The sequence below is a fragment of the Caloenas nicobarica genome, chromosome 1 (assembly GCF_036013445.1).
Source record: "Caloenas nicobarica isolate bCalNic1 chromosome 1, bCalNic1.hap1, whole genome shotgun sequence".
NCBI lineage: Eukaryota > Metazoa > Chordata > Aves > Columbiformes > Columbidae > Caloenas > Caloenas nicobarica.
The window spans coordinates 74,661,186-74,683,118 of record NC_088245.1 but is presented as its reverse complement, the minus strand read 5'-3'; the positions used below and the strand labels follow the sequence as shown (position 1 = coordinate 74,683,118).

General features: G+C 37.3%; 1 protein-coding gene across 2 annotated transcripts in view; it reads left to right on the top strand.

Moving 5' to 3' along the window:
• The window catches only part of ATXN10 (ataxin 10), a 101,410-nt gene extending 80,308 nt beyond the window's left edge, over positions 1-21,102 (top strand). For both annotated transcript variants that reach the window (XM_065644605.1, XM_065644614.1), the window contains exons 10-11: positions 3,194-3,257; positions 20,393-21,102. In XM_065644605.1, the coding sequence (XP_065500677.1) occupies positions 3,194-3,257; positions 20,393-20,610 (282 nt within the window). In that variant the 3' untranslated portion in view covers positions 20,611-21,102. The remainder of the gene's footprint in view (positions 1-3,193; positions 3,258-20,392) is intronic.
• Positions 21,103-21,933: the final 831 nt, after the last annotated feature.

Genomic DNA, 21,933 nt, shown 5'->3' with positions numbered 1-21,933 from the left:
TCAAGTGAGACAGCAATATAAAGCTGTGTTGTGAAAGATGTCTTTCTTAACTGGCAGAGACAGACACCTTTGAATGATGGATGTTCTATTTTTTCTGCTTTTTAGAAAACAACTTCAGAAACCGACACAATAACATGAGGGCAAAAGTTTTGGTACTAACTGGACTGAAGCACTAGAGATCTCTAGCACAGAGCTGTATGTTTTAAATTTTAAACTTAAGTAACCTTTGTAATTAACAGAAATGTGATTGAGATTTCAGCCTACACATAGGCTGCAGCTTCTTTTATTGTTTCAGTGTAGTTCAGAATAAAGCCTTATGGTTATTCTTCATAAAATAACCTTGTAGGGTTTCTTTACAATTTGGTGCAGTTCCGTGTTATTGGTCAGCTATTTGTCAATAATGTAAATGGAGAACAGGTTTAGTGATCTTTTGTAACACAGGCCAATATGAGCAATCATGTTTACAAGATGGACATCAGAACTGTCCTAGTCCTTAGTTTCTGTCTATAATTTCTTCCAAAATCTGAATGGAATACAGCCAGTTTCACACCATCCACTACATGTTTTCTTCCCAGGAGATTTTTGCACCTTATTTAAAATGATATTTGGGACTTGTGCAATACTGACTCCTTTCCCAAGCCCTGAAGAAGATCCCTGCAAAAGGTCTACTGCTCTACTCTTCATTTCACAGACATTTCACTTCAAAGGAAAAACTCTGAGGCCAACAATTATTTGAAAAAATTCACTAACCTCTTTGTATTGGGCAGCATAGATCCAATGAATCTGTGTAAAAGGTTGAGACCTAGGAGGATGGTTTCCTGACATTTACAAAATCTGTTGGTGTAAGAGTGAGATTTGAGAGACTCTTGCCATACAAGTAGGACAGCCTGGTGGGAGATAGCGATTCCTTCCTTGGACTGTCTGTGGCATTCTTATTGCAGAAAAGTCTCTGCTACATGCAGAGCAATTACTGAACTGGCACGAATTTTAGGTTACCATAAAATTCTCCTTTAGCAGATCGCTGCTGGTTGATGAATAGCTGGCATGGACTGGAACTGCTCTAGCAGTGGTTGCTCAGGAATCAAAGCTCTTCATTTCACAAGTCACTCAGAGAAGTGTATAGATTTGTCTCGGGTGTTGTATTGTAAGTTTTCTCTCCCTTGTTTCATTTTACTGTCTAGTAAGTGACATAGTAACATTGGTGTCATGCTGACAAAAGTTATACCTAACTTGATCAAATTCTATGTGTGGTTTAATCGTACACTGTTCAAGAGACTCTCAGTGGGTGCGTAAGGCAGTGGTAGTTAGGAAGGGGTTTTTATGTTAGAGTATCACTAAGGCTTTGGTTTGCTGCTTCTGTTCCCACTTTACTTTGAAGGAATCTCATTATATTTCTGCAGTAATGTTTTGAAGCATCTGCAGTAATGTTTTGAAGTGTGTGTGGATTATAATTAGAATTTTCCCCAAATACTCACTATGTTGACTGAACATCTCATTTGAATCTAACTGGAACAGATTGCATGGTTTATTTCAGTTGACAGCACTTAATCTAGATTAATTCGTACTGTTCAGCATTTCACTGATGGAAAATAAAAGGTAACATTGTAGGCTACGGCATGAAAATCAAAGAACTAATATTTCCCAAGCACCTGCAAGTACTGTATTACTGAAGGGTCACTGTTTGTTCAAGCTTTGAAGTATAACATCATGCATGATGCATGACCTTTGGACAAAACAAAAATTTAGTGGAAAGAATGGATATTTTAAAACCTGTGTTATTAACTATATTTAATGTAGATATAGTTATGCATGTTAGCACAGATGAGCACAGATGTGCTAGTTAGGTCTTAAGAGCTAACAATGCTCTTTGCTTTTCTTACAGGTAAGCCTTGCCTGTTTGTGTATCCATCTCTGTTACTGTTAATTTCTCATGTTGTTGTTTGAGACTGCAATAAGATCATCTGAAAAGGATCTTGTAAGAGGGATGTGCTAAGATTTGTCTCTGAATTTAGTTTTACTGATGGATAGTCTGTTTTGGATTTCACCTCTAAATCTCCTCCTACTCAACTTTCCTCTCTTACCATAGGACGTGCATTTCAGAAAGCTGATCCGTCCTGCAGTATAAACATTGTGCGCTGCTGTTTTACATGGTACATAAAAACACATCTTATTTTGAGCAAAAAAGATGGAAGAGAGAATGTCATCATCAAACTGCAATCTAAATTGACATTCTGTCTAAATTCCTTTGCCTGCTAGCTTTTGGGTTGAAATAAAATTTTAAGGAATTAAAGAATTTAAAATTTGGACAAGTACAGTTTGGCTATTAGAGAATCACAGAATGGTTGACATTGGAAGAGACTTTTAGAGGAACCTCTTGTCCAACCCCCCTGCTTAAATGCAGATCATGTTGCCCAGGACCATGTCCAAATGGCTTAAATAGTATAAATAATATACTGGTATAAGAATATAAATAATTAATCCTTATGCTCTCAAGTAATTTTAAAACTACTTCTGTAATTAAAACAAAAACAAAAAAACCCCCACAAAACAAAACAAAAACCCCAAACAAACAATCAAACAAAACAAAATCAAAAAACCCACCATGCTTGCATGTCTTAAGAAGGTATTTCCAAGGTTGAAATTCGCAGATAATTCAGAACAGGTTTTCATTTAAATAAGTAACACTTTCTAAAGTTATAAATAGGCATGATGATGTATGGTGTTACAGTGTACCTGAGAAGTCTAGATAAATTTCTTATGGAATATACTTTTCTTAAGATAATTATGCTTCATATTATTGTTAACGTCAGCTTATACTGAGTTCCTGGGAGTGCGGGTGTGTTCATATGAGTCTATTAGGGTTATATGTTATTAACTCATCCACACAAACAAATGTATTAGTGTAATTTGTGAAGTCATGTGTATATGTGTAGAAAATAAAAATAGGCAGGTCTCATCTTTGCTGATTTGCTAATTTGCTAAATGAAGGAAGAATGTGAAATTAATATCTGCTTGTATTACTGTTTTGTGATACTTATTGCTGATAATAGCAGATTTACTCTGTAACTTATGTTAATGTGCTTAATATTTTTTATGAAACAGACATCCCCGTTATGTTTTTACGTATTTCTTGCATGAAACATCATGAGTATTGTTGAGACATCTGTTAAATTAAAGATTTGTTTTTATTTAGGTTTATGAGTTAGATGGCATCCCCTTGATCCTGGACAACTGCAGCATTGATGACAACAATCCTTGTATCCTTTACAAAAGAATTCTGATTATTGAATATGACTCATAAGAAGAGGTGTGAGGGTTTAATATATTTATGCCAGCATTGCTTTCAGTTGGTACCGAAGTCTAACTGGCCTCCTGGGTTTCTAGGTTGTATTTAAATGCTTGGTGCAGAAGTCATCAAAATTATAAACACGCTTTCATGAACTGGATTCTAAGCCAAACTGTGCTTATAGTATGTTCCCTAAAGTAATAAATATTACTCGTTTACAAGTGTCATTTCAGAGAGGTAATTGTAATAGCAATCTGAATTAGGACTATGTTTGGTTATTGCATCAGATCTTGGAGCTTTTGCTTCAACTGAAATCTACTCAGTGGACTGAAATAAGTACCCCATCAATTCTGTATGCTTATTAAATCTGACTGGAGAAGTTATTCTCAGCACAGAGGCAAGGCTAGCAAGCTGTAATGAAAATGTGTAATTGAGAGAATTAACGATGCAAATTACTGAAACGTTGAGGAGATTTTAATAAAAATGGCATCGTGCTTCATATTTTTCTTTTTTCTGGGGTTTAAGAGCAGAGACTTTCCAAGATAAATTGCTGCTAGAGGGAAATCACTTTATATTGAAGATAAACAGTTGCTGAGCAGACTTACCCATCTCTTCATGAACTCCGTAGTAATCCTGCTGATGTGTTCAGTGAGTGAGCTATTATTTTCTGTCATCTAATCATTAGCTCTTTGTAGGTTTCTGATAAGTGCATCTGAAAGTCAAATGCCTTTCCTGTCTAGAGTAATGTCAGCTTTCTTACATGAAATAGGTTTTTTGAACTAATTTATCAGAAAAAGATCACTTTTTAGCAATTATCATAAAAACAAACAAACAAAAAGTTGTGAAAATGTTAAGTATTCTCATAATTATGTGCTGTAGAACATCATCTGCATATAAGTTTATCTTAAAAGGATGAAATAATGTAGGGACAGATGATAGCAAGATGTTAACACGCTGGGTGGAGGACCAGTGGGTGTTAAGCATCCTCTGAGTTATTCACTGTTTCTTTGTATGCAAGGTTTTTTCATTCCTCACCATTCCTGTAGTTGGACACATGACAGTGTTTCTCTTGACAGTGCACCGAGTAGCAGAGTTGGATTTCCACAGTCTGACTCTGGTAAGGGGCACTGCTGGATGTGATGGCAAGGGCAAGGAAAGTTACCTTTCCCTAACCAGAAGAGCAGCCTGAGAAAACCTAGGAAGGAGTTTTGATCCCGAGTTAGTCTTCCTTTGCTGGAAAGCACAGCTGTGCAGCGACTTTTAGAATGTCTTTCTAGGATTAATACTGCATTTTAACTGTTAGTAAAAGAGGATAAACTTTGAAGCCTTCAAAGGGTAGAGTTGTAATTTACGATTTTGAATGAAATGAAAATAAAATACCATGGGAGCCTTTACTGCATTTTTGGGCAATGTGGAACTTCTGACACCTTTTTATTACAGGCTGACATTTTATGGTTGTACTATAAACTTCTTACCAGAAGATAAAACTTTGCTTATTTGGTTTTTAAAGGCTTACTAGACATAATGACACCTCCTAATATGAGCTTTTGCACTGATCCATAGCATACAGCATTCAGGTAAATGAAAAAGTCAGTAGCGCTTGGGCAAAGCAGGGACTAGCCTGCTGGGACGCAGTTTGCTGCCTCAGCTTTTGGAGCACAGCTTCTGGCTGCTACTGTGTTTATCATTCTGAGCTAGAGCTATTTCGTGTGCTCTTGTGCTACATGAAGTTAATGCTCCCCTGCTTCTCTCCTGCCTCTAACCTTCCTCATCTGCTGTGTTCTCAGCATGTCTTATGCAGGGAAGCAGAAGAGGAGTTTGCGCAGGTTGTATCTGTCTCTACTTTCGCCTGCTTTGTAGCGTATTGTGCTACTTCTAGACAACACAAATCAGGTCCTTAGGAGCATGTAGGTGCCTGACACCATTGCATAATATTCCTCTGAAGAGATTCCACTCTTTCTCTCTGTGCACCCAGTCCTGTTTGCCATGAATCCATTTTGTGATGCTTGTAGGGCAGAGATTTCAAAGCCTACTTGCTTAAAACTGAAACATCCCCAAATTGCCTGCATTGTGACTTTGTGATCCAAAGTGCATATATTTCATGTCTTTTCTCATTTCAAGGAAAACTAATTGAAGGGAAGCATTTAGGCAGCTCTTGAGCTGAGCGTTGAGCGAGTTGCTGAAATTCAAATATGATCGCTCAGTGGTGCTGCAGTTTGCCAAGGTGGTGTAGAAAGCTGCGAGGGAAAACTCAGTGTAGCTCTTCCACCAGGGTTCCTTTGGGGAGTCATGTCCGGAAACTTCTCTGTGTTCCTGTTTCTAATGCCTGTTTTTGTGGTTTCAGGCTGTGTTACTACATTTTCTTCTCGGATAAAGCTGACTGGAAAAAGTTTCTTCCAGATTTCTTTTATATAAGAACTTCTTAGATTTCCTAGTAAACTATTAGTAGATGCACATTTTCGTTGGAGCTTTGTCTGCTTTGGAGACACCCAGGCTCTACAGTTGAGATGTTGTTATGTTTTCTACTGAAGACAGAGTTGATATACTGATTTTCTACATTTTAGTAATAAAGTTCTACCTCCAAATTACACATACAAAATTTTCTAAGGAAAAAATGTAACTTTTGTGGTAAAAGTGATAGGATTTTTTTTTTTCTGGATGGAAATAGAAATAATTTCCCTAAAGTATGTGATTTCATCAGGAGAAGCTGGACTGCCATGTTAGATGTTAAAAGAGCTCTTTATTACCTTTGAGAGGAGAAATCCTTTGATAAGTCCTTTTATTTGTGGCATATGGAAGCATACTGCTGAAAGAGGAAATGGGTCTGCTCTTATCCTAAAATAAATTCCTTTGTAAACCTGTCATTACCTTAAAATTGCATCCTTTGAGATCCTGAACAGTTCTGTAATGTGCATAGAAATATCAGGAGGTTCGTCGCTTCAGCGATCACTAGCTGAAGTTCAAGTGACATGTTTCCATTGCTTTAGCTTTTTTGGTTTCAATTCATCTTTCAGTGCCCAGTTTGGGAGAACTGTTATCCTGTCTAGTTACATCTCAGGCAGACTTGTATCTTTTACATTTGTACCAACAAATGGTTCTTTTTCCTTCAGGTTATTTCATGAGTAAAAGCAACAAAAAAATCTCCACCCTCACTAGTAACAGATATGAAGATGATTATGGACAGTTAAGAACAAATTTTCTGTACCCCTTGCAAAGGTTATTTGAACAGGTATTTGAAATTTTCAGCTAGTGCAACTTTACATGGTTCCAGGTAAATTCGGTGGAGAAATGCTGAGAGATGTCAGATTTTCAGCTGATAGTTGCCAGGCTTTTAACACAGGGGAAGAGGTAAATAGACTGAGACTGAGAAGATGTGGTTCATTATGGACGTTGGGGTCTGAAGAGTTAAACTTCAGAGAAGGCTGAATGTCACATTAACTTTTTCTATACCCGTTAAACCTTCCATCTTGAATTGGTTGTATCCTAATCATAATTGACCTGTATCCAAAAGAAAAACTGGTGTTTCAAAAATGCAATTGGACTTGTTTGTCTTTAGATTAAGGAGAGGTTCTTTCGTAAGATAATTCTTTTTGTTTTGAATGTTCACTTTATTGATCTGCTTCTGAAAAGCTGGAAGTGTTGTGCCTTTACCTGTGTAACCTGTGTTTAAAAACAAATAAACCTGCCACAGAATAGCAGAGTGGGTTGGAGATGCCCATCTGGGCAATATCAGTAAAAAATTTGCTCCAGATCCCGCTTTTCAAGTTATTTGAGTTGAAAAGGTGTTCTAAATTAAAATATCTTCTATTTTGCTCTCTAAGCCACCATGTTCCTCGGCTGACAAGCTCTAGCATCAAGACAAGAACCCTTCTTTTCGTTTTTATCTTTTACCTCATCCTAAGATCTTACTGCTCCTTCCAGCTTCATTTCTGACCTTTCATAGATTTCACTTGCTAAAGGCAAACATAAAGAGGGAGGCCAGCCCATTCTGATCAAAAGACTATTGACCCTAATCATACAAAAAAGGTGCTTATGAAGGATTTTAAATAAACCGACCTGTTTATTATTGAAGACTTTTCAGTTTACCTTAACAAGGTCGTCTGCTTTTTTGCTCCATCCTGACATTTAGGCTCATGAGTAGCACACAAAAATATGCCTTTTCTTTTTTTTCTGGTTCTTGTTTGCTTATTTGTTTTTAATTTAATGTCTCTCCTTAAAAATATTTATTACTATTTTAGGAAAAAAACATTATCCAAATAACTATACTGTAATAACTGTTAGTTAAACCAGTAAAACTTGAAAATCAGAAGGGAAATGTAATTTTGAAGATGGAATATTCTTGTTTTTTCAGGATGCTTGCCAGTCTTACCCTTTTGAGATTCTTACAGTAGATCTCTTGATAAATTGATTTTGTGAATGTCTGAATTTAATTGGAATGACCTTATGTAAGTATACATATTATATTAACCCCTAATCAGGCATGTTTTTCTGTTAGCCAAAAGTGCAGTCATGCTTGAAGAAAAAATACGCTGCAGTGTAGAGTGTGTGTGTACATACATACACATATATATGTTTATACACATGAGTAAAAACTCAGCAGGCTATCTGTTAGGAGTAAGAATTTTCAGTATTTGTGAAAGAAGAACCTGTGATTGCTGTGGATATGCATACATAAGCCCCTTAGTTTGAATAATGGGTGAAAATGTAGAAAAGATGTTAGTTTTCAGATACTCCTTCCCTAAGCTTCTTCGATTATATTCAGTCTGAAAGTCATCTGAGAGGTAGATTGAAAATACTTTTGATTTCATGGCAACAGCAAGTATAATTGTGGTTCATACTTCTGACTAAAGCTAGAAGAAATCAAGTTGCTATGGTCTACAACGTCAGTTTGTTTTTTGTGAGATGCCAACAAAGAGTTTGGGGCGAGCTGACAGACATTTCATTTCTAAGTTCCAGAGTACAACCTAAAACAGGCCACATACTGTAAAAAAGCCTCACAGCTGAACAGAAGCCAGTAGAAAGCAAAAATAGGACAGTGAGTTGACTTTTCAAACTAAACCATCAGACAGTTGAGCATTTTTATGTAAATGTGGCTATCTCATGTACATTGGCAAGAAAATACAGCATAATGTTACATCAGTAATAGTTGCCTTTCTTTGGAAAGCTCTACTTCAGGCACTGCCAATGCATTTAGTAGTTTGAGGTGAGCTGTTTGGTTCTGCATTTTCACAAGCACACATAAAATCTTGTCAGTGCAAAGAACCTAGACTACTGATGAAAAAAGTAATGATCTCCTCGTGCCCAGTCAAGTTCTGCCCACTTGGAAGAAATTACCCTTTTCCTCATCCCATTGACACTTGGCCTTACTACACAATTAAGTCTGAAGTTTACCTGGGCTGAATGGAAGTACGTTCTTTGGTAGATGGCTCAAGTTTTGCATTATCAGAGTTTGCTGCCACTGCAGCCCTTATCCTCAGACACAGAGCACAATTAGAATTGTATTTTCTGTAAACCAGTACTGATTGTCACAATGACTTTAAGAAAAAGGAAGATAGTGAGTTTTTAGTGACCTAGCAGTGGAAGAATGGGACTTGGCAGCACAGGTAAAGAACAGAAGTTTGTTGGCCTGAAGCTTTAGGTTCATAGTGCCAAAGACAACACAAAATATCAACTGAGTGGCAGCCGACTACCATAGATGGAGCTAGGATGAAAAAAATGGTCAAGCAAGAAGAAGTCACTGTATCGCCATACTCCGGTCCAATTCAGCTCCTATGCGCTGAGAATTCTTCTCTAAAAGCCTGAAGAGAGTGGAGGATTTTTGGTTCCTGGCATATGTGCAAAACTTAGCTCCTTCTCTATGTCTTAAAATTATATATTCAGATGAACTGGTCAGACTAGAAACTGGAACAGGTACAAGTGGTTATTCATTGAGCAATAAGTCTCTGAGAGGGGCTTATTTCTTTCACCTTATTCAGCAGACCAAATCCTATCCTGTTCTTGCAAGTTGCTGTGAATTCTTTATAGCTGTATTTTGTTTGATACTCATGGAGCCTAGGGGTCTGTTTGGCTCACAAGGGGATCCCTCAGTGTTGTATGATAAGACTTTTTTCAGCTGCAGTGGTGGCCTAGTTTCCTAAACAATTCCCAAGAGGCTTCAACTTTCCTGTTATTTCTCATGGTGAAAGGGGAAAAGCACAGCTATTCTCAAACACTGCTTTTGGGTTTTTTTGGGAAGGTCATCTGCCCACCAACGCCTATTTCTGTCACTGTGTATCAGGTCATCTTTACAGTCTTGAAAGCAGCACTGGAAGTAACTGGTCTTGTTCTTACAGAAGCGTTAATGAACCAATGAGGTCTGGATTTCATTCTGAGTAGGATTTTTCTATACAATACTGAGTAAAGTCTCCAAAGTGGGATTATTGTAAATCTCTGAAGAGGGAGGAACTAGGTGCATGGTCCCTGTTGAAAAGGGTACAGGAGGCATTCGTGTAACCTAATCCAGTTTTAAATCACTCTTGACATTTGCTTCATATCTGAAAAGCTGGGATAATACAGCTTCCATGTCTTAACTCATTGTCTTTTCTGTAGGTTGCAGACTGTTTGAAACAGAACTCACCTAAAGGTGAAGAACCAATAAAAACACCTACTTTGTCGGGATTAAACATGATATTGGGTAGATTTCACTTCTGACCCAAAGACTGTAATTCTGAAATGATTTTTGTAAGAAAATGTTTACTTTAGAATGAAGACAAAAATATTAAGTTTTCTCGTGAGATGTTCTACATCTACTAGCTATATCAGTAATCCACACCATTCCCCAAGAACAAATTTTATCTTGTCAAATGCAACGTTCTCCTGAACTGAAAAAGACTGAGACCACAGGAGGAATGCACTGTGCAGTACAGGAAAAGATACTCTGGCAAATTAAAGTGCTGTCCCTTTTTTCTTCCAGAAATGACCGCAGATTAAATTTAGTGTTTGGACATTTAACAAAATTTTTAATTCATAATGGTGTATTTCAGGTTGCTGGTTGCATAATTTGAGGATGCAATTTATTTAGTGCTTCTGCAGGATAACTAAAATACTGAAATTCAGAGTTCATGGACAGAAGGGCACTGTTAATTCTTTTGAGAATCTATAAAATACTAAAGCACATTTGCAGAGATGTAAATATGAAGTCTGTTCTTCAGTATCTCACTTCTACCTAGCTCCAGTAAGTGAGAACTACCATCATTAAAAATGTGTGATGTACAGGATCTCTGTTAGAGCTGGAGAAAGTTTAAAAGAGGTGTATAGAATGTAAGAAGGCCCTTTCAAATGTTACATTATAATATTTCTAATCCCTTGAAAAAAGTAATCTCTGTAGGCACCAACTCATGCATGTAAAAGTAAGGAATTAAAGTTAATAACTCTATTTCTACACCAAATATTGTCATATTTGTCCTCTGCCCTAATCCTCTTGGTGGATTTAAATCCATAACAGGCTTGAATTCTTGAAAGAAGGTGGATCTTCAGTTACCAGGAGCACAAAAAAAAAATCAGAGGAAAATACAATGTTTCACTGCCTTTATAGCTCAAACAGCTTGCTCGATTTTTCTATAGACTTTCTTTTGAAAAATTCCCCTCTGGGCTGAGATGGAGCACTAGAAATTTGGCACCCAAAGATTTTTTTTGTTTCTTGTTTTGCTGTTTTTTGGGGGTTTTTTGTTTGTTTGGTTTGGTTTTTCTTTAATAACACTAGGAGTGGTTCAAAAATATTGTTGGAAATGGAATGCCTTCTACAACTGCCTTATCATGTTGCAGTCTGTCTTTTTGACATTGTCCCTCGCATGCCTCCAAAGAATATTCAGATGTCATATGGCCAATGCTTTGCATAATGTCTTTAGTCTGACATTTTTCTGTTGTCCCATTTTTGGTCACTGTTATTAAAACAATCTGGAACTTCAGCTGGCAAATGCGTTGTCCCATATAGCTACTTGCTATCCTTAAATCAGTTTTCCTCACTTCCCCAGATCTTTGTTTAGACTTTTTTCTTTCTATTTCCAGACTGGTTTCCAAAATCTAACCTTTCCTTTCTTGCTGAGAATATGTTTGCAGTCCATTCCATTGACCTTGTTGGTTTGTTCTTGTCTCTTGGCGTTCTGAGATTTCTTCAAGTAGATGCAACCATTTCCTGAAATTGTGGCTAATAGCTATTTTGCAAAACATGGGAGAAAAACCTTAGTGGGTTATAATTCAGTTGCATCTTTCAAAACACCCATTTATTTAACTGTTTTTATTTTTGGATGCACACCGGACATCATCTGGTGTTTATGAGACTGAAACTGGAGTTTTGTTTACCTTCATTGTTTTGTTTATTTGTCATAAAGTGACTTTTGAAATTACCAAAAGCACCAGGGGGTGGGTTTTATGCTACGTAAGTTATTCAGAGAGCTTGAATCGATAAAATAAATATTCAAGCACAATGGTGATAGTTAAGCTGTCATACAGCTCCTTGTTGAATCCATATAAATAGATTAATCTCCAGAGCTTATAAATAGAAAAAGAGCTTCTATCCAAATTGTGAGTCAGCTTATCTTGTCATCTACATTAGACCGATAAATTATAATTAGCTTGACCACATCTCAGGTATTAACTAGCTTGGGCTTTTGAGTCTGGTGCCAAATTTTTGAAAGTTTTATTAGACTAATGTAATTTCCATTTTAAAGTGTTTTAGAAAAGCAGTTCATTTCTATTTGTATGTGTATAAATGCACATGAATATATTTCTGTGTGTAGGTGGAGTTTTTTTCTTTACACGTCCAAGGAAATTTAAAATTACTACAGTCTGCCTGATATTTAATCAGTTTTTGAAGAAAATTACCATCCCCCTATGCTTTAGTGCTTTACATGTCAATGTCTGTGGTAGGTTTTAATAGTAATTTGATACATGAGTTTCAGCTTAATGGAATTTTGCATTTTTTTCTGTACCTGGGAAAAGACGATAAGCTAAGGCATTTTTAACAGTTAGGTAACAGCAATTGAAGCTTTTCCTTTTTAATGTAACAATCTACTAACTCTCCAATACCTCTTGGAGATAACTAGCAGATTTAGTTGTCATGAATTCTTAAAATGGGATTAGTGTAATAGAAGGGATGGTAAGAACAGAATCTTGTGACTGTGGAGCGTTAGCTTGAGATTGATCGAGAGTGTGATTCTTTGTATTTTAAAACCAGATGATTTATAGTTACTCATAAATTACGGGTTTCTATTAAAAATATAAGTCATAATTTTAAAAAAAATTGGCAGCCTAAGCAGCAAAAATGAATGTGTCATATTCATGGTTTTAAGCTAGTATTACAAGTCTGAGTATAGGAAAAAGTAAAACAAACTAGAGGTTATAGCTTAATTTTTTTTAAAGTTCTGTAAGTTTTGGCATAAAAGACGTGATAATAAAAATAGCCTGACATGGCTAAACATGTACTATGGCTTTTGTAGCTCTGGAGTACTTGGCTGAAATTTTGTGTTTAATTTCATAGTATACTAAGGCGTGTTGGCAGTGTGCTTTGAAGTCCCACAGAGTGTGAAGGGAGGCACATAGAATATGGATAAGATGTTGTTTAGCTGTCAGGCATTCAAGACTAGTAGCAATCTGGGTATATAATACTGTTCAGTGGTGCCTTGTATAATCTGTTAACTTAGACACACTAGTGATCTGGGGAGAAAAACCCCCACGTTGCTCTAGGTAAGAAATGTCTTAGTAACCCAAATTGCTGAAGTAGTAACCAGCCCTTTAATGACCACAAGGTACTATTTAGCTGGATGTCACTGGAGTGAGTATGTAGTTAAAAGCAGTCAAGTGTTGGAACTATGAGTCTCGTGATTGGGGTCTGGGTGTCGGAATTGAACAGTGCTGGAAGTATGTTTCTGAATGACCTGGAGAGCTTGGACTCTACTTGTGGGACTGTAGCAAGGAGTGAGGGGACAACTGAATATCGTGAGCTTTTGCTTTTCACTTTTTCTGAAATCGGTAACAGCCAGAAGGAGGAGGCAACTGCATTGTACCTGTAATCAGCCATATAGGAAATTTTGGCAGAATTTGTTACATAGCTCTGGTGCCTATGCTTCAAAAGGAGTGCTGAAAAATACCAATGGAGAGAAGAGGTACAAGAATTATGCAAAGCTTGGAATATGTGCCTCAGTTTCTCTCTTTAGTTCATGCAAAAGATACTTTCCAAGTGCCTCGATCATGATCTGTGATTTTTTTTTTTTTTTAATAAATCTATAATGAAAAAAAAAAAAGGTTTTTGGAAACCATTCTAAAGAAATCTAAACTAGAAATAAATCACAGGCTGCAACCAATGAGGTATTTACCCACTGGAACAGTTTATTTAGTGACACAGTGAAATCTTCTGGTCAAGATTAGATGTCTTTCAAAAAATGGTGTGAAAATATCTTGTACATGAAACAGAATCAGCAGACTTGATTTCAAGAGTGACTGACCTTTGGTCGTCTGTGTTCTGTGCAGAAGTGTTGGGCAAAAGAGGTATAATCATCCATTCTGGTTTTAAAGTATATTTGTTGGCCATAGATGCTTAAATGGATGAACTTTCACTGAAAGTTATACATGAGCTATAATGTACCTGTCTGTTGATTATACAGAAGATATGAGTCCCATGTTAAAGAAAACTGTATCCCACAGGGCACAATTTAAGAAATGGATTCATCATTACAGATAATAGGTAGATGTTAAGAGACTGGTATAAATCCAGGTAGGCAGAAAGATGGTGTTTGTCTGCTAGAGGAAGAGATAACTGCTAGTGTGGGAGGTTAGTGAAGGCTTGAGAACTGGAAAAACAATATTTAATGTACAATTATTTTCTGCTACAGATATTTCCTAATTTCTGTAGGCTGTGAATTACTGAGAATGTTGCTTTTGTCTTGAAACTGTTTTGATGAGTTTAAACTCAGTAGTTTTGCCTGTTCATGTATTCTGAGGTGGTACAATTTGAGGTCTTTCTCTAGCAAAACAATGTTCTTCTACAGAGTGGAATTTGAGCTGCAAACCCCAGTTCAGGTTTTTGGGGACAGGCTTTCTGTCTTTACCAAAATATTTTGTGGAGGCAAATTTAGATGGGGAGAGCTCACAGCCAACTCTGGTCTTTCCTGTCCCAGTAAGGAGTAGTGGGAAAGGGCCGGCTGCAGGCATCTTAATTTCGTGTATTTCCAGTGAAGCTTTGCTGCCACGTAGTGGTGGAGATTGAACCTTGTTGGGCGGTAGATGGTCCAACTCTCCTACTGATCTCTTGGACCAGGTGAGAGTTACCTGTAGCAGAAATGAACCTCTGCTTTAGGTTCCCCAGTGTAACAAATCATATCCCTGAAAAATGTGATCAGGAATAAATGCCTCTTCCAGCATCCAGTGATGCCTCTCCACCTTGGAGGCTTCTAGGTTAGATGACTTGTGCTGTGGCTGCTCTGCAGGAGCCAGGTCAAGCAGGGGAGGGATGGAAGGAAAGGGAAGGGAAGAAAAGGAAAAGGAGGAGAAGGAGGAAGACATTCCCAGCTCATACAGCACTGCCTGGTTGTAGCTTTCAAACTCAGAAAGTGGTGACTGCAGTCATGGGTGATAATGTCGTGACTGCTATGGAATAAATAAAAGTACAATCAACCAAAATATTTTAGACCTCCTTATTGTAACGTCTAGGCAGAGTATTTTGTGTTTATATAGGCTGAATTCCTGAAGTTTTCTGATGCTGATAATTTAATGTCAGGTATAAATGAATTAGCTTCTTTAAAATGAGTAAGTAAATTAAGATAAAACCTTTAGCTCCTTACATTTTCTGTGATTACTTTTTTGGTAATGTCTTAAGCACAAGTAAAATTTTGTAAAAGAGGTAAAGATGTTGTAAGGATTTTCTATCATCTCATACAGCTTCTAGGACTTCATAAAACTACTGAAACCTCAACAGGAAGAAACTTGTCGAGCTTTGTAAGCAATTTGGCTGACTGCGCAGGACTGAATCCTGACTGTCTGCTACGTGTGGTCAATCACAGCACATTGATCCAAACGGTGATTAACAGTTGCAGTAGCTGTCTAGAGACCTCTTTTAATGGTGAGAAGAATTATCCTCAAGTTGCTGTGAAACAGAAGTGCTTAAAAGGACTGAGAGACTTGAAGGGGAAATGGTTTATGTCTTTTCAGTGTGGTCCAGTCAGGTCTGTACGTGGAAGCAATCCTTCTAATGTGACACTTCAGTATTTCTTTCCTCTCCACAGAAGTTTTAGTGATAATTGGATTACTCGTTGAAGACCAGAAAGAAATATAATTAACAAGAATTGTATTTTCATTGTCTCTGGTTTCTATAATAGCCCTATAGACCTGTTCCAGCTCTTAGAGAAGCTCAGTGACTTTAGCTGTTGCATAAACAGCCCATTTGACTAGCGTTCCAACCCATGTGAGTTGTCTTTCTTGATAAAGTTTTGTATCCTTTCCCATATTTGATAAAATATAGTTAATATTTTAATAGTCCAAAATCTGATTTGAATGAGATAATAGAATTGGGCAAAGACTATCCTTATTTTCTCATTAGTCCAATGACTTTTTAGGAAGAAAGTTTCTGAAGTAATCATTTAATTATTGAAAATAACTGCGGTGCAGGAAATGGTCTAATTTTAAAAAAAAAAAAAAGTATCTATACTATATAATAAATCAGACTCTCCACCCAGGGTGTTAGACTTGGAAATTCCTCAGTATTAATAACTATCAAGGAGACTTAAAAAAAAGGTGTATGTATTTAATTCCCCTTGTTACCACCTTTCAGTATCTGTATTAGAAAATGATAATACTTAACTTTTTAAACTTACTACTTGCCTTTCCCAAGCAACATACTTTCACATTTACTTATGCATTGCTGTATATCTGCCTCATCAGATTCAAACCTTATTAATAATTATGTCTACTGTCTTTCATCCATAGAATCCAAATTGTTTTAAAGAACAACTCGTAGGGATCCAGATGGCTCCAATAGACTTGCCAATAACATTTAATCCAAATTGGACCTCCTAATATGAGAATGAAAAGTGGGAATACTCTCTTTGGGAAATGGTTTGTAAGTCCTCCTCTCCAGTAATGTATCACAATAGGATATTGGTTGGTGTTTCTTGACAGTATGTGGTTGTATTTTCATACACCATTAAACTTATAAAATGGTCCCTGTGCTATTGCAGCATTCACTCTAGCAAGCTCTTGTAGCCGAAACCATATGAAAAGAAACAACAGAATGGTGAAAAGTTCCCTTTGCAGTCAGTGGCAAAACTTCCATGGGATTTAGTGGCATAGATTTTCGTGGTTTATGCTGATTCCAGACAGTAAAATCTTTCATCCTCTGGGGCAGATTGCCGGCACATTTTCTCCATCTCTCTTCCTTTCTCTCTATACACCCGCCTCCTTGATAATTGAAGCTAGGAGCCAGGGGAGTTGAGATGATAATTTTTAAATTGCTGTATGAAGATGTTGCACAAGTATGGAATGCAGGACAAGTTGATTCCATTTTGTTATTGTTTGTATAAGTCAAAATAACGTAGGAATCCCATAGCATACAGTACTGATAGATTTTGAAAAAGTTGCTATAAATGTGTACAAATGTTTGCTTTTATTCCCTAGACACAGGTAGTCTAGTAATGAAGCTCCTGCAAAATGAAATAAAAATTTTTCTTTCTTTTGTGCGTCTTCTGCACTGTGACAGAGATATTGTGATCTTCACTTCCTTGTCTATAATATTAATTTCAGAACACACTGTGTCCTCTTGGAAAAATCTAGACCAGTCTATGCAATCAGATCTACTGTGCTTGCTGCATTTCTTCTCTTTTATGCAGTTGCACAACAAACAGGCTCATGCTCTTATTTGTAGTAACTATGGAAACTTTAGAAGCTCTCTTTCTAAAGCTGAACATACAATAAAGTGCTTAAAGTGTGGGTAGGATTAGCGACTCTAGAATATGTTTAATTTTCTCTCTGTGTCGCTATCTTTGGAGAGGAGCAAGAGGGTAATGTGAATATTAGCTGGAGACTAGCTTTAATCTCTGCTGACACTTAAGTCTGTCTAGGTCTGCACATAGCCATCCAAAGGTCTTAGCCTCACACAGCATGCGAACAAGGGAAATCATGCATATTCATGACTGAATTTACAATGGAAAACCTACATGCAGAAAAGAGTTTTCTGAGTGAGTGAAAACGTTATTGAAACCATTTTGCAGCTTCAGCTACAGTAGTCAATAATGATAAAAGCCGTAATGATGATAGAGTTCATAAGATAATGGGGATGTCTTAGATGTTATGTAAGCATGAATGGGTATGATAATGGGAAAACATCATTTGCTCTGGGGTTTTGCAGGTTTTTTGTTTTGAAGGACATAAAAATGATGGTAACAGGATTATTCCCAAGGCTAATACATTTAAAAAAAAAAAAAAAAAAGGAGAGTACTTTTTCTCTGTGTGGCACTTTGTGATTGAGAACTGTCATGCTTTGAAAATAACTTTCTCTTTTTTTTTTTTTTTTTTTGGAGGTATTCTTTTATGCAAGTACTGTATTTTATGGAGAGTTGTAGAAGAACGCAGGAGAATTCTGCTTCTCATCCCAGGAGCAGAGCCAGGGAGGGTGGTAGCATGTTTCTCACAGTCTATTGGGAGAATTTAATGTTACTTTTTGGCACTTATGAAATGCCTTAAATCTGATCTTGGAAAGACCTGCCTAGGTATCAGCCTTTGTTCATCTGTTTGTACATGTGCACCCATCAGCTTGCATACTTTACAATTCTGAAATTTATTCTCACCATTGGAGCTGAGTGAGATTCTGCTTATATACGATTTGATTTCTTTGGTATTTTGTTGTTGTTTTACATACTCAAATGTAATCTTCAGTGGAAATATTCAGTTTATGTAACTTCTGTGTAGTTTGGCACTTGACTTTTCACTATACCATAGTAGTGATGCACTGATGGAGAGAACAGATTGATATTCTCAGTCATAAATCATAGAATCTTTTAGGTTGGAAAATACCTTTGAGATCATTGTGTCAAACTGTTAACCTAACACTGCCAAGTCCACCATGTCCCTAAGCACCAGTTCTGTGCATCTTTTAAATACCTCCGGGGATGGTGACTTCGTGCTCCACCTATCGAGGCTTTGAAGTGATATGTAATTAATTTTTCTCCTTAATTTCTCTCCTCTGTCATTACCCCACCTAGATCCAGGCTTCGGCCAGAATTTTTGAAGTGGAGGAGGTATGTAGCATGCTTCCTGACAAAGTCTGAAGAACTCTGTCAGAAAAAAAAAAAAAATAATAATCCCTATACTTGTAACTGCTTTGCCATTTTTGAATTTCAGTTCTGGTCTGGTTGAACATGAAAATAAATATAAACTGCTATTAAAAGGCAGGGGGCTGTTTCACTGATGCATGCCAGTGCAGGATTGTTCCCTAGCATGTGTTTCCTGTGATGTTCATCCAAGCTACTCTTCATTTAAACCCTTCTCTCTCTGCTGACGATTCCTCATGTGCTTTTTATTTGAGTCCCTTCCCTGTTCTCTTTTGGCATCAAAGTAGCACTGTGGTTAGGTATAGTCATAAACTTTTTTTCTTGGTCTCCTGTATTCTCAGTTCATCACTTCCCCTCTCTTAAAATGTAATCTTGTGAAGGCAGGACTAGGTCTTGTATTAAGAAAACTGCTCCTGCTATGTTTTGTTATTTATCCACATTGCCTGATGCATCCAATGACCCAGCGTGAGCAGCTGCCTCTGCCGAAAGTGCATAAGCCTAAGGGGTGCTTGGAGGTGGCAGCAAGGTTGGCACAACAGTCAGTGCAAGGTGCACAGAGACAATGGCAAGACTGCTGCTGGAAGAACATGCATGCAGTGGTGCTGGGTTTTCCAAATGCTGTTACGATAGATTGTGCAAGAAAGTCCAGTTCCTGTATATTATTCTTTTGGCTGAAGTTCGCATTTCCACAACTGAGGAGTTTTCCCCTCCGGTCACCCCTGGCAAATGCCCATAAGAATGCTATCTTATTTCTATGCTTAGACACCGTCCAGCCCAGAAGACATCAAGGAGATGAATAAATTATGCATATTCTTCTACTGGATGTGAAGCTACATGTAGTAAATAATTGGTGCCCTGCAGGCAAACCACTTTTGTGTGATTCAGAATGGCTTGCCTCCCATATGGGTAACTTGGGAAAGATTATATCATAACAGAGCTTTTCAGCTGCAGAATTGGGACTAACATCTCTGACACTGTAGTTCACTTGGAAGATGCCTGACTGATAATCCTGGGAATTTAAATCCTTTGTCTACGGCCCTGACATGTGCCTCAATCCTGGCCTCAAGGGACCACCTTAGAAGGTGAATGAGTTGCAGCTTGTGCCCATTTAAACATGAGCAGGAGCTACCCGCTGGTGATCGTGGTGTCTTTTCTGTTGGCAAGTTTGTAAAAGGACCCAGGTGCAAAGAACCAAGTTTAGGTAACATTAGAAGTTAAATATTTTAAGTGTCTCCCATATTATATGTGCTATTTTCAGTTGCTAACCTGGAAGTGTTTCTCTTTTTCTGCATTTCTTTGACTTTTAGAGTGGAAATAATAGTTGTCTTCTTTCTTGTACCTGATTTATGGCTCGTTTTGTTTGCCAGTCCTTGGAAGTATAGCATTGAAGTGTTCAGATTGTAAATACAGTGACTGACGGTTTGGTTTTTTTTTTTCAATCTCACTAGGAAGATCGTTGGAACATTTCAATTAACTGTAGTCTTATTGTAAAACAATATTTTCTTTTAATTCCTGCATTCATCTGTGTTTTGTTTTGGTTTTTAATTCAAGGTAAAACCTAATAAACTTGCCTGAAGTTAAGGGACATACCAAATTTAAACTTAAATTACCTCATATGCAAGTATTTGCAGGTTCAGAGTCATTGCCTGGAAAAGTCTTACTTTTTAAAACCTTTGATTTCTACTGTTTTTCTGAGTTTGAGGGATTAGGGGGGCAGTGGGGGCCCAGGGAGAGGGGAATGCGGTAATAAATTAAAATAAGCATAGTTTCATCTTTAACTCAATAAATGATCCTTAACTTTGTCCAACAGTTGTGAACCAGTGGGCAGTATATGCTATCCGAAATCTCACTGAACAGAATGAGAGAAACCAAGAGCTTATTGCGCAGATGGAGGAGAAGGGGCTGGCAGACAATTCTGCCCTCGAGAGTATGGGTTTAGAGATAGAGAAACAAGATGACAAGTTAATTCTGAGATCTGTTAGGAAAAAGTTCTTGCGAACGAAAAATGAAGATGAGTCAAATCATTAAAAGAGGATTTCTCTTTTAAAATAGCTTTCCCTGCTCAGGCAATCAAGATTTCTTCAGTTTTAGTTCCAGTCTGCTGGAAGTGTTACGTTCATTCTCAGAAAAACTGCCAAATGATACTTCTGCCTCACTATTGTAAACGAAAGAACACCCACACATTTTCTAAATACCTTGGTAAATTAACCTATGGAAAAACATCCTTCTTTTCAGATGGTTGAAATTTCACTGCTTTCTTGTTTCTTTAGTAGAAAGATGTCATGCATGCAGTATCGAGTTGTTATAATTTCCATTGCTGAACCTGGAGATAACTATCATTAAAAACTCAACAAAGAAATAACTGCTTTGCAGTCTGCCTTCTCTGTTTAAAAGATCTATGCTGAGTCAGGGCTCAACAATGAAAGTTACTCATTTTCAGTCATGGTGCTTAAATATCTCTACTTATATAAGGATCAGTGAAACAGCTGATGAACATAAATATTTAATGAATTAAACACAACGTGCCTTCTGTGTGCTTAAATTATTAGTAAATTGTCTTTTCTACCTTGTTACCTTTCAGTCTTCATGACAAGTATATTAAAAACAAAGCTGAAGCTGTTGTGGCAACAGATGCTACATTCCTTTGCACTGGGGCATGTCTCTGTTTTGGAGACTTCGGTGTTTGTTTGAATTTTATTTGTTCCTTTGGATGGTAAGTCAGCCCACTTTCCTTTTATTTTGCACTTCTCATGGGTTTTCTGAACTCTGGCAGACTGCTGAAGAGGTAGTTTCTCACTGTGATTAATTCTCGCAGTTTCTTTTCACCCCTCTGCCTTTCCAAAACATTGACAAAACTCATTTCCAGTTAATTAATTCAAGAGAGGCAGAAGAATGGAAGGCCCTGCCTCTTCATTTTGGGTACCCTCCTATATTGTTGTTGGACCCTGCCACTGTGGAATGTGGCATGAATGAGATGGAGAGAGAAGGGGGGTGAAGAAAGGGTGGGGGGGCACAGTTAACTCTGTGTGTGCCATAGCTTTGCCCTGGTAGCCAAGAACTGCAATAATCCATAAGCAAACCAGGAATTACAGCTTAGCGTTACTAATGCTTGTGAATTATTGCTGTCATTTGGTTATCTCCAGTTGCGTCTAACAGGAAGGTGCCAGGAAAGTTAAATTGTTCATGTTGTTGTCATCAGTTAATCCCATTCTTAAATGGAAAGGTAAGTTTATGTCCTAAAATTACATACACATGTAACAGACATTCAGCCGTGTGCATCAGCTTTTGCTCCTCCAATGTTTTTATTTAAAAATGGAAAAAAAACCCCCATGTGGTACTTTGAACTAAGAG